This window comes from Hemitrygon akajei, chromosome 6 (assembly GCF_048418815.1).
Source record: "Hemitrygon akajei chromosome 6, sHemAka1.3, whole genome shotgun sequence".
Classification (NCBI taxonomy): Eukaryota; Metazoa; Chordata; class Chondrichthyes; order Myliobatiformes; family Dasyatidae; genus Hemitrygon; species Hemitrygon akajei.
This window is the reverse complement of record NC_133129.1, coordinates 97,935,896-97,949,747: the sequence shown is the minus strand read 5'-3', so window position 1 is coordinate 97,949,747 and position 13,852 is coordinate 97,935,896. Positions and strand designations below refer to the sequence as shown.

The window sequence follows — 13,852 nt, the reverse complement described above, 5'->3', positions numbered from 1 at the left end:
CTGAGGCGTTCCAAAGCCAAACAACATATTACAAAGATCCGGAAGGAGAACGGAGACTTTACATCGGATCATTTAGAAATTAATGACGCATTTAAAAATTTTTATTCTCGGCTTTATTCCTCTGAATCTCTGAATGACAGTATCTCTGTTGATCAATTTTTACAGAATCTGAATATCCCCTCACTCTCATCTGATTTCAAAGCCAAACTCAATGCGCCTATATCATCAGAAGAAATATCTTTTCCAATTTCTGCACTGTCCTCAGGGAAATCTCCTGGACCTGATGGGTTCCCTGTAGAATTTTATAAATCATTTTCTTCACTTCTTTCTCCTCAGTTACTTTCAGTATTATCTGACTCGTTTAATTACGGCAAATTGCCACCCTCTTTCAATGAGGCATCTATTATTCTTCTTTTAAAAAAGGGCAAAGACCCAACAGAGTGTTCCTCGTACAGGCCGATCTCTCTGCTCAATGTTGATGTAAAGATCCTAGCTAAAGTGTTGGCTCATAGATTAGAAACCGTTATTCCCTCCATTATCTCTGGTGACCAAACAGGCTTTATTAAAAACCGTCTCCCTTTTTTTAACATTCGGCGTCTATTTAATATTTTATACTCAGCTCCAACTGGGACTCCTGAATGTGTTATTTCCCTCGATGCGGAGAAAGCATTTGATCGTATAGAGTGGAACTACCTTTTTGCAGTCTTAGAAAAATTTGACCTCGGCCAAAGTTTCATCTCTTGGATCCAATTGCTGTACCTGTGTCCTACTGCTTCTGTTTTAACTAATTTTCAGAAATCCCAAGTATTTAATCTCAAACGTGGCACCCGTCAGAGATGCCCCTTAAGTCCCTTTCTCTTTGATTTGGCTATAGAACCTCTGGCGATAGCATTTCGAAACTGTCCTGAATTGACCGGGATTTGGAGAGGGGGTGTTGAGCATAAAGTTTCTCTCTATGCTGATGACTTATTACTCTTTCTCTCAAATCCGTCTACATCCTTACCTCTAATGTTTTCACTTCTTGACCAGTTTAGCCAGATCTCTGGCTATAAACTTAATTTACATAAGAGTGAACTTTTCCCAATTAATAAAGAAGCACAAGAACTAATATTTCGTGATCTCCCTTTTAAAGTAGTCCATAATCAATTTACTTATCTTGGAATTACAGTCACAAGGAAGTTTAAAGATCTCTTTCGAGAAAACTTTGTCAACCTTTCATATGCTATAAAATAGAGTCTGGTACAATGGTCACCTCTATCTATGTCTTTGGTAGGTCGTATTAATGTTGTTAAAATGTATGTTCTCCCCAAATTTTTATACTTATTTCAATCTATCCCAATTTTTATTCCTAAATCTTTTTTTGATTCCTTAGACTCTATTATTTTGTCATATCTGTGGCAGAATAAGTGCTCTAGAATTAATAAAATCCACCTCCAAAAATCTAAAAAAGAGGGTGGCATGGCTTTACCTAACTTTCGCTTATATTACTGGGCAGCTAATATACGTTGTGCTACCTTCTGGGCTTTCTTCCACGGCCAACCCAAGTGCCCTAACTGGGTGGCAATGGAGTTGAGCTCCACTAAAGAATTATCTATCTCTGCACTTCTTGGCTCTGCACTCCCTAGCAGTCTGCCCAGATCAATAGCTAATCCTCTTGTTAGACACACTTTGCGTATATGGGCTCAGTTTAGGAAATGCTATGGTTTCCAGGGGTTTTCCTTTTCTAGCCCTGTCGCACATAATCACCTTTTTTTACCTACTACGTACAATTCAGCATTCCATGTTTGGTATAGGAAGGGCATTAGACATTTTGAAGATCTTTTCATTGATAATCGCTTCGTTTCTTTTCAGCAGCTCTCTGTTAAGTTCAACCTGCCTAACGCTCACTTTTTCAGATATCTCCAAATCTGACACTTTATTGCTCCTTTAATTCCTAACTTTCCTGAAATGCCTGCGAAAAATGCTATGGACCTATTTCTTTCCATTAATCCACTAGGTAAAGGTTTAATATCAATAATCCGAGATAAACTAGCAGCCTTACGACGGGCCCCTGTGGATAAAGTTAAAATGGCCTGGGAGCAGGATTTAAATATCTCCTTATCCGAGGAGAGCTGGGACTCAGTTCTCAAATCGGTTAACTCAACCTCTCTTTGTGCTCGCCATTGCCTTTTACAGTTTAAGATTGTTCATAGAGCCCATATGTCTAAATCTAAACTATCTCGATTCTACCCTGGCATTAGCCCGCTCTGTGATAAATGCAAGAGGGGCGTGGCCTCTCTCATCCATATGTACTGGCTCTGTCCTAGCTTGGAGAAATTCTGGAAAGATGTCTTCACTACATTATTGGGTATTCTGAATCAGCACCTAGAACCAAACCCCTTAATTGCTCTGGGTTTGCTCTCGGTTTTTTAATTGCTCTCGGTTTTTGGGGTGAGACAGATTTATGTCTGGGTCCGACCAAATGCCGAATACTATCCTTTGCCTCTCTCCTGGCTAGACGCTTGATCCTCCTTAGATGAAGAGATGTTGCCCCGCCCACTCATGCACAATGGCTTAACGACATTATGGCCTGCTTGGACCTCGAAAAAATTCATTATTCAGTTCTTAATTCGGATCTAAAGTTCCATAAGGTCTGGGGACCTTTTATCGAGTACTTTCATAACCTTCCTCTTGACTAGGGTTTTTTTTCTTTTTTTTTTCTTCTTTTCGGTCCCTTGCTTTCAGCTCCCTTTTTTTTCTGGTAGTAGGCATTATCATCCTCTGTTGCTAAGTGTATTCACAGTCTGGGAGTTTGACTGTCCTGACCTATACTCTTTATACTGTGTTGTGGTCGGTCTGGAGTTGTTTTTTTATCCTGTGTTGTGGGGCTTGGGGAGGATACTAAGCTTACTGGTCTTTAATTTAGGTGCTTTTTTGTTAAATTCTCTTCCTTTGTAGCATATTGTTATTGTATGCTTAATTTTGCACTGTATTAATGCTCATTGGGATTTGGGGTTTTTAATTTGTAAAATGTTTTGAAAAACTAATTTAAAAATGTTTAAAAAAAAGAAGAAAAAACAAAATCAGGTCAACAGCTATGGCATGCATCTGAGTGGAAAGACTGATCTTCATAAGGCATATCAGGAGATGGGACTGTACATGCAAATATGATGCCTGGAGTAGAGGATATCGGCTATGAGGAAAGGCTGGAGACATTTAGGTTGTACTCCCTACAGCATCAGAGGTTATGACAGAGAAGGGATTCCCAACCTTTGTTACGCTGAAGACCAATGTCTTTAAGCAAGGGTCCATGGACCAGAGGTTGGGAAACCTGTCATAGAGGTTTTTTCAAACTGTGAGAAGTGTGGAAAGTCAGAATCTTTACCCCAGGATAGAAATGTCAAGCACCAAAGGACATGCCTTTACAGTTTGGGGGGGTGGGGGGTGGGAGAGAAGAGTTGTGTGTGGGGGGGGGGGAGGGGGAGAGGGGGAGAGGGGGAGGGAGAGGGAGCGCGAGAGAGAGGGAGCGCGAGAGAGAGGGTGCGCGAGAGAGAGGGTGCGCGAGAGAGAGGGTGCGCGAGAGAGAGGGTGCGCGAGAGAGAGGGTGCGCGAGAGAGAGGGTGCGCGAGAGAGAGGGTGCGCGAGAGAGAGAGGGTGCGCGAGAGAGAGAGGGTGCGCGAGAGAGAGTGCGCGAGAGAGAGTGCGCGTGAGAGAGTGCGCGTGAGAGTGTGAGAGAGAGCGTGAGAGAGAGAGCGTGTGTGAGAGAGCGTGTGTGAGAGAGCGTGTGAGAGAGAGCGTGTGAGAGAGAGCGTGTGAGAGAGAGCGCGTGAGAGAGAGCGTGTGAGAGAGAGCGCGTGAGAGAGAGCGTGTGAGAGACAGCGCGTGAGAGAGAGCGTGAGAGAGAGAGCGTGTGAGAGAGAGCGTGAGAGAGTGTGTGAGAGAGTGTGTGAGAGTGTGTGAGAGAGAGAGTGTGTGAGAGAGAGCGTGTGTGAGAGAGAGCGTGTGTGAGAGAGAGCGTGTGTGAGAGAGAGCGTGTGTGAGAGAGAGCGTGTGTGAGAGAGAGCGTGTGTGAGAGAGAGCGTGTGTGAGAGAGAGCGTGTGTGAGAGAGAGCGTGTGTGAGAGAGCGTGTGAGAGAGCGTGTGAGAGAGCGTGTGAGAGAGCGTGTGAGAGAGAGAGCGTGTGTGAGAGAGCGTGTGAGAGAGAGAGCGTGTGTGAGAGAGCGTGTGAGAGAGAGAGCGTGTGAGAGAGTGTGAGAGAGCGTGTGAGAGAGTGTGAGAGAGCGTGTGAGAGTGTGAGAGAGAGAGAGTGAGAGAGTGTGAGAGAGAGTGTGTGTGAGAGCGCGAGAGAGAGTGCGCGTGAGAGAGTGTGTGTGAGAGAGAGTGTGCGAGAGAGTGTGCGTGAGAGAGAGTGTGCGTGAGAGAGAGTGTGCGTGAGAGAGAGTGTGCGTGAGAGAGAGTGTGAGAGAGTGAGAGAGAGTGTGAGTGAGTGAGTGTGTGTGTGTGTGTGTGTGAGTGAGAGTGTGGAAGAGGCCTGTTTAAAAGTAATGTGAGGAGCACGTTTTTCTTTACACAGTGAGAAGCAGCTGCCTGGTATTTTAGCCAGAGGATGGTGAACCTGTGGAATTCCTTGCTACAGATGGCTGTGGAGGCTAAGTCATTGGGTTTATTTAAAGGTTCTTTAATTAATCAAAGATAGGTTCTTTGATTAGTAAGAGTGTCAAAGGTTATGGTGGGAAGGCAAGAAAATGGGGTTGAGAGGGAAAATAAATCAGCTATGATTGAATGGCAGAGCAAACTCGATGAGCTGGATGGTCTAATTCTGCTCTTTGTCTTACAGAATGGGTTATCAGCAGTAATAATGGAAGCAAGAGTTTAGCAGAGTTTGTGGTTTTTATGAAAGGTATGGGGATATGAGAGAGGACACATGGTGGCTTGTCCAGCGCTGTCTCCTCTCACAGAGAAGATGGTGCACTTTAAGTACCTAATTAATTTGATGAAGGAGAAAGAAAGAAGAAACACGGAAAAGGAGAAGAGATAGTGGGAGGGAAAATTGTAAACACAGAGATTATGGAGATGCTGGAAATCCAGAGCAACACACACAAAACGCTGAAGAAACTCTTTTTGCCAGCCCTGATTAAGGGTCTCGGCCTGTAGTATCAACTATTATTCCCCTCCATATTCTGCCTGACTTGCTGAGTTCCTCCATCATTTTGCGTGTGTGGGAGGGGTCAAATGGACTGATTCCCTGCAGTACTGTCTATACCGGTGACAATATATGCATGGCTATGCAGAAATGCAACGATCACACTCACCCAGCTGTGGAGGAAATGACTGCCCACAGCTAGGGAACACATTTGCAATTGAGTTTAACAGCATCACACACCAGGACGTAAGCCTTACCTGCCGAATCTGGTCAATCCGACTGTTGACGGTTCGGAATGGTGACAGCGGGAAAGACTGGAAGGAAAGGGGGGGGTGGTTTAGAAACAGCAAACAACACAACCTGTCATTCAACTTACTTGCTGCATTATTAAATGGAAGTTAACCTGAATATTTTCAGCTTACATAATGTGCACAAACTTTGGAGTCACTGGTCAGCTGACAGCTCTGTAGTTAATTGGGGCTTAAACAGCAAAAGCAGGCAAACATGGATTACAAGGGAACTTCCTTTCTGTAGGTACTGTGCAAGCAGTTTTGGGCCCGTTATCTGAGAAAGAGCATGCTGGTACTGGAGGGGGAGGTTCACAAGAATGATTCTGGAAATGAAAGAGTTAACATACGAGAGAATTTGATGGTTCTGGGCGTGTAAACAATGAAGACTTGGGGGGGGGGGGGGGGAGAATCTCATTGAAGCCTACCTAATATTGAAAAGCCTAGAGTGGAAAATGAGAGGATATTTTCTCACGTGGGGGCGGGTCTCAGGCCAGAGGGCACAGCCTCAGAATTTGATGTCCCTTTAGAATGGAGGTGAGGAGGAATTTCTTTAGCCAGAGGGTGGTGAATCTGTGGAATGCTCTGTCACAGACAGCTGTGGAGGCCAAGTCATTGGGTTTATTTAAGTTTATTAATTAATTTAAGTCATGAGTGTAGGTTCTTGATTAGTAAGGGTGTCAAAGGTTATAGGAGAAGGCAGAAGAATGGCATTCTGAGGGAAAATAAATCAGCCATGATGGAATGGCTGAGCACACTCAATGGGCCAGAAAGCCCAATTCCATTCCCAAGTTTTATGGTTTTATAACCCGAACCTGGGATTCTATGTGCCCATGACCCACTGGTTAACTGCAGCTTCCCCTAGTCAGGTAGGCAGAGCAATAGTGGGGCAAGTTCTCAGTTTTGCTGAGAATTCTGTAAAGTGGAATGTCTCAACATTAAAAAAACACCACCACTACCACACTAATCTCTTTTCTGATTCGGCTTTGCATCAGTGGTCTGTGTTGAGACTGGTACTCTTGCGCTCAATGTCAGTAAGACTAAGGGACTGACTGTGGACTTCAGGAAAGGGGAAGTCAAGGGAGCACACACCAGTTCTCAACATGGGATGAGCAGTGGAAAGGGTGAGCAGCTTCAAGTTCCTAGGTGTCAACGTCCCTGAAGATCTATCCTGAGTCCAACATATTGATGCAATTACAAATAAGGCACACCAGCAGCTATACTTCCTTGAAAGAAAGTTATGGTTGTGCAATCAGTTCGGTGTTGAGGTGAGCAAAGTAAATGACTATTCAATTTAATGGGACATTCTGATAGTGATTCATTGAAACCACATAGGGGAAGAAACAGATGAATGGTTAGTGCACTGTGAAGAGGTGTATCCCTGCCACTTAATGCAGAGTTCAGTACAAAATGTTTTAGCATGCAACCATCTTCAGCACTGTAACAAAATGGTAAAAGTGGCATATTTTGTGTGTCTGGAGTTTGTACTCAAAAAGCTTTCGGAACAGATATCAGTAATGAATATTCAAAGGGGTTCTGCTAGTTGGGATGTGCTGCTGTTGTAAATACTTCATTCTATAAAGTTACCCGACCTTATTACAAATGTTAAGTAGATATTATGAAATAATTATATTTATCTATGTACTGAGATACAGCATGGAATAGGCCCTTCCTGACCTTTGAACCAAGCTGCCCACCAATCCCTAGATTTTATTCTAATCATAAGGCAATTTACAATGACCAGTCAACCTACCAACTTGGAAGTCTGGACTGTGAAAGTAAACCAGAGCACCCGGAGGAAACCCACGTGGTCACGGGGCAGAACATACAAACTCCTACAGGCAGTGGTGGGAATTGAAGCTGGGTCACCTGTACTGTGAAGTGTTGAGCTAAATCACTACTCTACGCCACTGATCATAGCAATCAAAATTGTAACTAGCCATTTATTATTACCTTTGTGTTGAAAAAGTATAAAACAAATAAAAACATAAAAATGTGTTAAGAGAGAGAGATTCACTTGGATTCGTTCAGACTCTCCCTCTCCAGAAGGTTTGCTGTGAAGAAAGACTTTTATATTCCACAGCTACAGCTTCTGTATGGCTCAGGTCTGGTCAGTCACAAAACTGCAATCTGGTCAGGGATCTGCGTTTTGTCAAATGTGGCCTGTCATGGTTCTGAGGGTGACAAAAAGCAAGCAGCTACGGTGATCTTAATACAATTACAGCTATGTACTTGTGGCGATGTAAACTGTTTACCGTAGATTCCGGATTTTAAGCCGCTACTTTTTTCCCACATTTTGAACAGCTTTGAACTTTGCGGCCAATAATCCGATGCGGCTAATGCATGTTTTTTTTCATGCCGCCTCGTAAACATTTTGCCTCATAACAGTAGACCAATAAAATTGATGAGTAGTTCACAGAGGTCCAATGAAATTGTACGATAAATCAAGCGCACTTTCACAATTAAATTATTGTAAATCAGTCATTTGTACTCACCCTCATCAACATGGAAAACACTCGAAGCATTGTGCTACCTACCCTCTTAGTTTAAACTATATTTGTTTTCTGTACTACATCGCGGGATGCTATGACGACACACCCGGTTTCGCGGCGTCTTGTGGGAAAATGCCGTTTGCGATGAAACGGAAAGGAGGGGGGGAGCGGATTCCGCGAGCGGCTTTGGATCTGAGCGAAATCTGCTTTTAAGTTAAAGGTATCAATAACTTTTCCTGGTAGGCTGCAGTATATATATTTTTTACCAGTCGTTAGGAGATATTGGAATGTTGTTCAGTAAAGAAGTATACGCAACGTATATTTAAAAGTAGCCGCGTACGGGCACGGTTCGAAAAAAAGCATTTGCAATATGTATTTGTTTTTGTTACCATATGGATTTAATTAAAAGTTAAAAAAATCCTCACGTGTAATATCTTTCTGTGTAAATATCTCATATTACAACGTGGGACACCTGCGGCCGAAAATCCGGTGCGGCCTAAAATCCGGTGCGGCCTTTACATTTAAAAAAATGATTTTATTTCTAAAATTAGTGCCAGCGGCTAAAAATCAGGTGCGCTCTGTAGTCCGGAATCTACGGTATTTTTAAGTGGTGATGAAGGCAGGCAACTCTTTGTTGGTGAGCTGGTGCTGAATGCTTCCAGACAGCATTTGGTATGTCACCAGTGGACACTGAAGCAATATTGTATCTTTATAGCACTATTAAAACAACAAAATATCCCAAAGGGCTCCAGAGGAAGCTAATCAAATAAATTATGACAATGGATCGTGTCCTTTAAAACACAGGAGACCTTCAGTAATCAAGCATTTAGCATACACCTTCTGGCAGAGTTGAAGCAACAATTCAGGCATCTGTTAGATTGGTAAACTGGCTTATTATTGTCATATACAGTCATAGAAAAGTACAGCACAGAAACAGGCCTTTTGGACAATCTAGTCCGAGCTAATTCATTTAAACTGCTTACTCCATCAACGTGCACCTAGACGTGCTCTCCACACCCCTCCCTTCCATGCACCTATCCAACTTCTTAAACATTGAAATCGAATTGCATGCACCACTTGTGCTAGCAGCTCGTTCCATACTCTCACCACCCTCTGAGTGAAGAAGTTACATATACCAAGCTATAGAGAAAAAATTATTTTTTGTTTATTCCATACTGGTTATTTCGTTACAATGGAGCACTGAGGTAGTACAAGGAAAAAGCAATAACAGAATGCAGAATAAAGCGTTGCAGTTACAGAGAAAGTACAGTGCAGGCAGACAATGTCACAACAAGGTAGACAGTGAGGGGAATAGTCCATCAAATCAAACTAGGGGACCATTCAATAGTCTTACAACAACAGAACAAGAAAAAACAGTAACAATACAGAATAAAGTGTGACAGTGACAGAAAGTGCCAAGCAGGTAAACAATAAAGTGCAAGATCATAAAGGGGTAGATTGAGAGGTCAAAACTACAATCACAAAATGCAGGAGGAACTCAGGTCAGGGAGCATCTATGGAAATGAATAATCAGTTGGTGGTTCAGGCAGACACCTTTCTTCAGGACTACTTCTCAGCCCAAAACGTTGACTGTTTATTCAGCTCCATAGATTCTGCCTGACCTGATGAGTTCCTCCAGCGTTTTGAATGTTGCTTTGGATTTCCAGCATCTGCAGACTTCCTCATGTTTAAGATTGTGAGGTCAAGAGTCCACCTTATCATACAAGAGATCTGTTTAAGTGTCTGACAACAGCAGGGTAAAAGCTGTCTTGAGTCTGATGGTATGCGCTTTCAGGCTTTTGTGTCTTCTGCCCAATGGAAGAGGGGAGAAGAGAGAACACCTGGGGTGGCTGGGCTCTCTGATCATGCTGGTTTCTTTACTGAAGCTGCAAGAAGTGTAGGGAGTCCATGGAGAGGAGGCTTTTGCCATAATTGCAAATCTATAAAATTGAATCTTTGGGACTTCAACTTCTCATTACTAAACATCCATTGGAGTGGAGGGATGTTTGATTATATTGTCTGCTTTACCAACCGTGCAAACTATTGCTCTAAAAAAAAGAGTATACAAGTGTAAAGGAGAATGAAATAATTATTACTCTGGATCCAAAGCAGCACAAAAAAACAAGATAAAGTACACAATAAAAATAAATACATAAGACAGCGTATACTCATGAACAGACTGTATTTCCTTAAAGTGTGTGAGGCACAGGCATGTCTATACACAAGCTGATTGACAGGAAATGATAAGGAAGTGGTAGTAGTAGCGGGAGTGGAGGGGTGGGTTAGTGGGTGGAGGCATTGGTCAGCCTTACTGCTTGGATTTTTGAGCCTGGTGGTCCTGGCGTGGATGCAATGTCACCTCCTTCCTGATGGGACTGGGGCAAACGGTCCACAAGCGGGGTGAGTGGGATCCTCCATGATACTGCTGGCCTTTATCTTTTGATAGAAGGGTCAGTAACATCAATTCTAATTTATATAAAAGATGTTACCTTTTAACTAACTGAACCACTGCAAGCACTTTCTCTGGTGCTCCGTTTAACTACGACTCTCTGTGTGGAAAAACTTGTCCCTCAGATCCCCTTTAGATCTTTTCCCTCTAGATTTAGTCTCTCTTATCTTGGGGAAGAAAAGACTGTGGTCATCCAATTTTTCTATGCCCTCATCCCTCATGATAGTATAAACATCTATAAAGTCATCCCCTCAGCTCCAGGGAAAACAGTCCCTGCCTAAATAGTGTCTCCTTATAACAAGTTCTCCAGTACCTACGACACTCTTATGAATCTTTTAGAGTCATAAAATAGTACAACACAGAAACAGGCCCTTCGACCCATCTAATCCATGCCAAACCATTCCCTACTTCCATTTACCTGCACCAGTACCATATCCCTACTATCCATGTATGTATCTATCCAAACTTCTCTTAAACATTGAAATCAAGCTCACATGCATCATTTGTGCTGGCAGCTCGTTTCACACTCTCATGACCCTCCGAGTGAAGATGCTTCCGCTCATGTTCCCCTTAAACCTTTTACCTTTCACACTTAACCCCATGGTTGTAGTCCCACCCACCCTCTGTGGATAAAGCCTGCTTGCATTTACACTATCTATACCCCTCATAATTTTGCACACCTATCAAACCTCCCTTCAATCTTTTACATTCTAAGTAATAAAATCCTAACCTATTCAATCTTTCCTTGTAACTCGGGTCTTCCAGACCCAGCAACATTCTTTGTAAATTTTCTCTGTACTCCTTCAACCTTACTTACATCTTTCCTGCAGGTAGGTGATCAAAACCGTACACAATGCTCCAAACTAGGCCTCGTCAATGTCTTAGAAAATCAAAGTATTGTGTACAGTAGTTGGGACGTTATGTTGAAGTTTTCTAAGGGCAACATGCCAAAAGCTTTCTTTATGACCCTACCTACCCTATTTTCTGCACCTTCTCTAGCTTCATTTCATCTTTTCTAGAGTCCGATGACCAGAACTGCACAATATTCCAGGTGTGATCTCACCCACCCTTACAACAGCTGAAACATGACTTCCTAATTCTTGTACATAATACACTGCTTGACGAAGGTAAACATGCCTTATGCCTTCTTCAGCACTTTATCAACCTATTTCATCACTTTCAGGGAAGTAGCAGAGCAGCACCAACATCTTTGGCACCAGTCATGGCAAACACTGATACCCCATGTCCCACCACCATAGCCACAGCATATCATTGACAACATGCAATGCAGTTACTTGCCTAGACTACTCCAACAGTATCTTCCAATGCCCAACCTCTATGACTGAGGCCAAGGGCAGCAGCACAGGAGAAGGCCACCTACACACAATCCTCACTTAGCAACATGTCATCCTTCCTACATCTTCATAAAACATCTTCACGCTGAGACTTTCTAAGGAGTTGATCAAACTGCAGTTCTGGGCTTCTTAACTAAGTTGATGGCGCTGCCATTGGAGAGGATCTGGAGGAGGTTCATGAGACTGTTCCTGGGAATGAGAGGGTTAACGCACGAGGAGCTGTTGATGACTACAGGCCCATATTTGCTGGTATTTAGGAGAACGAGAGAAGATCTCATTGAAACCTATCAAATATTGAAAGGCCTAGATAGAGTGGAGGTGGAGAGGATGTTTATGGTGGGGAAGTCTAGGAGCAGAGGGCACAGCCTCATAATAGAGGGACATCCATTCACAACAGAGATGAGGAGGAAGTTCATAATCCAGAGGGTGGTGAAACTGTGGAACTTATTGCTACATATGGCTGTGGAGGTCAAGTCATTGGGTACATTTAAAGCAGAGGTTGATAGGTTCTTGATTAGTAAAGATGTCAAAGGGTTACGGGAAGAAGGCAAGAAAATGGGGTTGAGAGGGATAATAAATTAGTCATGATGGAATGACACAGCAAGCTAGATGAGCCAAAAGGCCTAGCTCAGCTCCCATGTGTTTTGGCCTTCATTGGGTCTAAATTTAGGAATTCACTAACCAATAGTTTTGCAGGAGTGTCTTTACCAAAAGAAATGTGGCAGTTGATGGCGCTGGTATAAAGCAGAAACACTGGCCCTGAGTAAGACTAAATCTCACTCTGGTACACCCAGCTGGCCAAACTAGCATCAAAGATGCAGCAACTGGGCCACAGAGATCTGTGGAAAGAGATGCATGCCTGTCCCTCTCTTTGCTTATAGAACCAAACTTAAGGCACAAGTGAAGCACCAGAGAGCGAAGAGAATTAGACCCTGCCGAAAGTCAGTACTTTCAGATAGAATGAAGCACTAAAAGTAACCAATAGGCTCATCACATCTGTAGTGACTCCCTTTAACACATCAACACTCTCCTAAAGCCCATAAGTTTTGTCCCTTTGGGTATTTACTCCCATTTGCCCTGATAGCTACTTCCATTGCCCACTGCAGTTTATCGCAATATGCTTGTTTTAAATTAAATAGCAGCTTTCTTTGTCTCATGTACAGTGAAAGGCATCGTTCTGCATCAGATCAGGGAGAGTCATGCCAGGGATAGCTCTCAAGTGTTGCCAATGTACAGTGCCCACAATTTACTAACCATAACCATGTATCTTTCAAATGCAGGAGGAAATCAGAGCATCCAGGGAGAGCGTAAAACTCCTCACAGACAGCAGCGGGAACGGAAGCCCAAACAGCGATTGCTGGCTATGTAAAGCTACTGCGCTAATCGCTACCCTGCTGTGTCACCTTTATGTAGGCAATAAAAGCTATGAATGACAGAACAAACTCAGGACAGAAGAGCTTTAAAGCATTATTGCAGCTGTGGAAACCCTTCCTGTAGTACAAAGAGCCACAAACTTGTGCCTCCACACACCTACAACACTCCCAAAACTGCAGTCCTTCTAAGTAAGGCCTCAAGCCCACTCCCTTTCCTCACTGCCGTCTTCAGTCATCTATCTACCACAAATTCTGAAATTCAATTAACTCTCTTCTGCTCAAAATCTTAAGTCTTTAGATTTGGTTAAGCTTTTAGTCACTGCCCTAACCTCTCCTCTTTTGGATTGGCATCAATTTTTTTGTCTAATTATGGACAGGGAATTTTCCCACAATACCCATATCACGTAGATGCAAGTCACTGTTATTATAAAATTTAATTAAGGACAGCAAACTTATTTTTTTTTCTCCCAAAGCTACACAGGAGCATTAAACTGGCATGTCCCCATCCTGTTTTGAGCTGCAAAGTAACAACCATTTTCTGTGTTAGGGGAATTTCCAGACCTCATGCCAACTGAAATATTTTCAACTCAGGTCTGCTGACCAAAATGGAAGCGGAAGCATAGCTGAGACGTTGCAGGACAGGGAGGAGGAATGACGATGCAACACTTACCAAGCTTGGGCAGCCAAGATTTACTGAGGCACTGCTTCTTCGGCATCGGAGAGGGGCCGGCTGAAACACTGGCGAAGAATCACTGCAAAAAAAGAAAAGGAATT

The 13,852-nt window shown here is 43.1% G+C and overlaps 1 protein-coding gene across 1 annotated transcript in view; it reads right to left on the bottom strand.

Annotated features, from left to right (window-relative positions):
* LOC140729332 (uncharacterized) overlaps positions 1–13,852 on the bottom strand; it is a 59,841-nt gene that overhangs the window by 27,584 nt on the left and 18,405 nt on the right. The window contains exons 2-3 of the mRNA XM_073048975.1: positions 13,749–13,830; positions 5,380–5,436 (exon numbers count right to left, since the gene is read on the bottom strand). Of these exons, the coding sequence (XP_072905076.1) occupies positions 5,380–5,436; positions 13,749–13,830 (139 nt within the window). The remainder of the gene's footprint in view (positions 1–5,379; positions 5,437–13,748; positions 13,831–13,852) is intronic.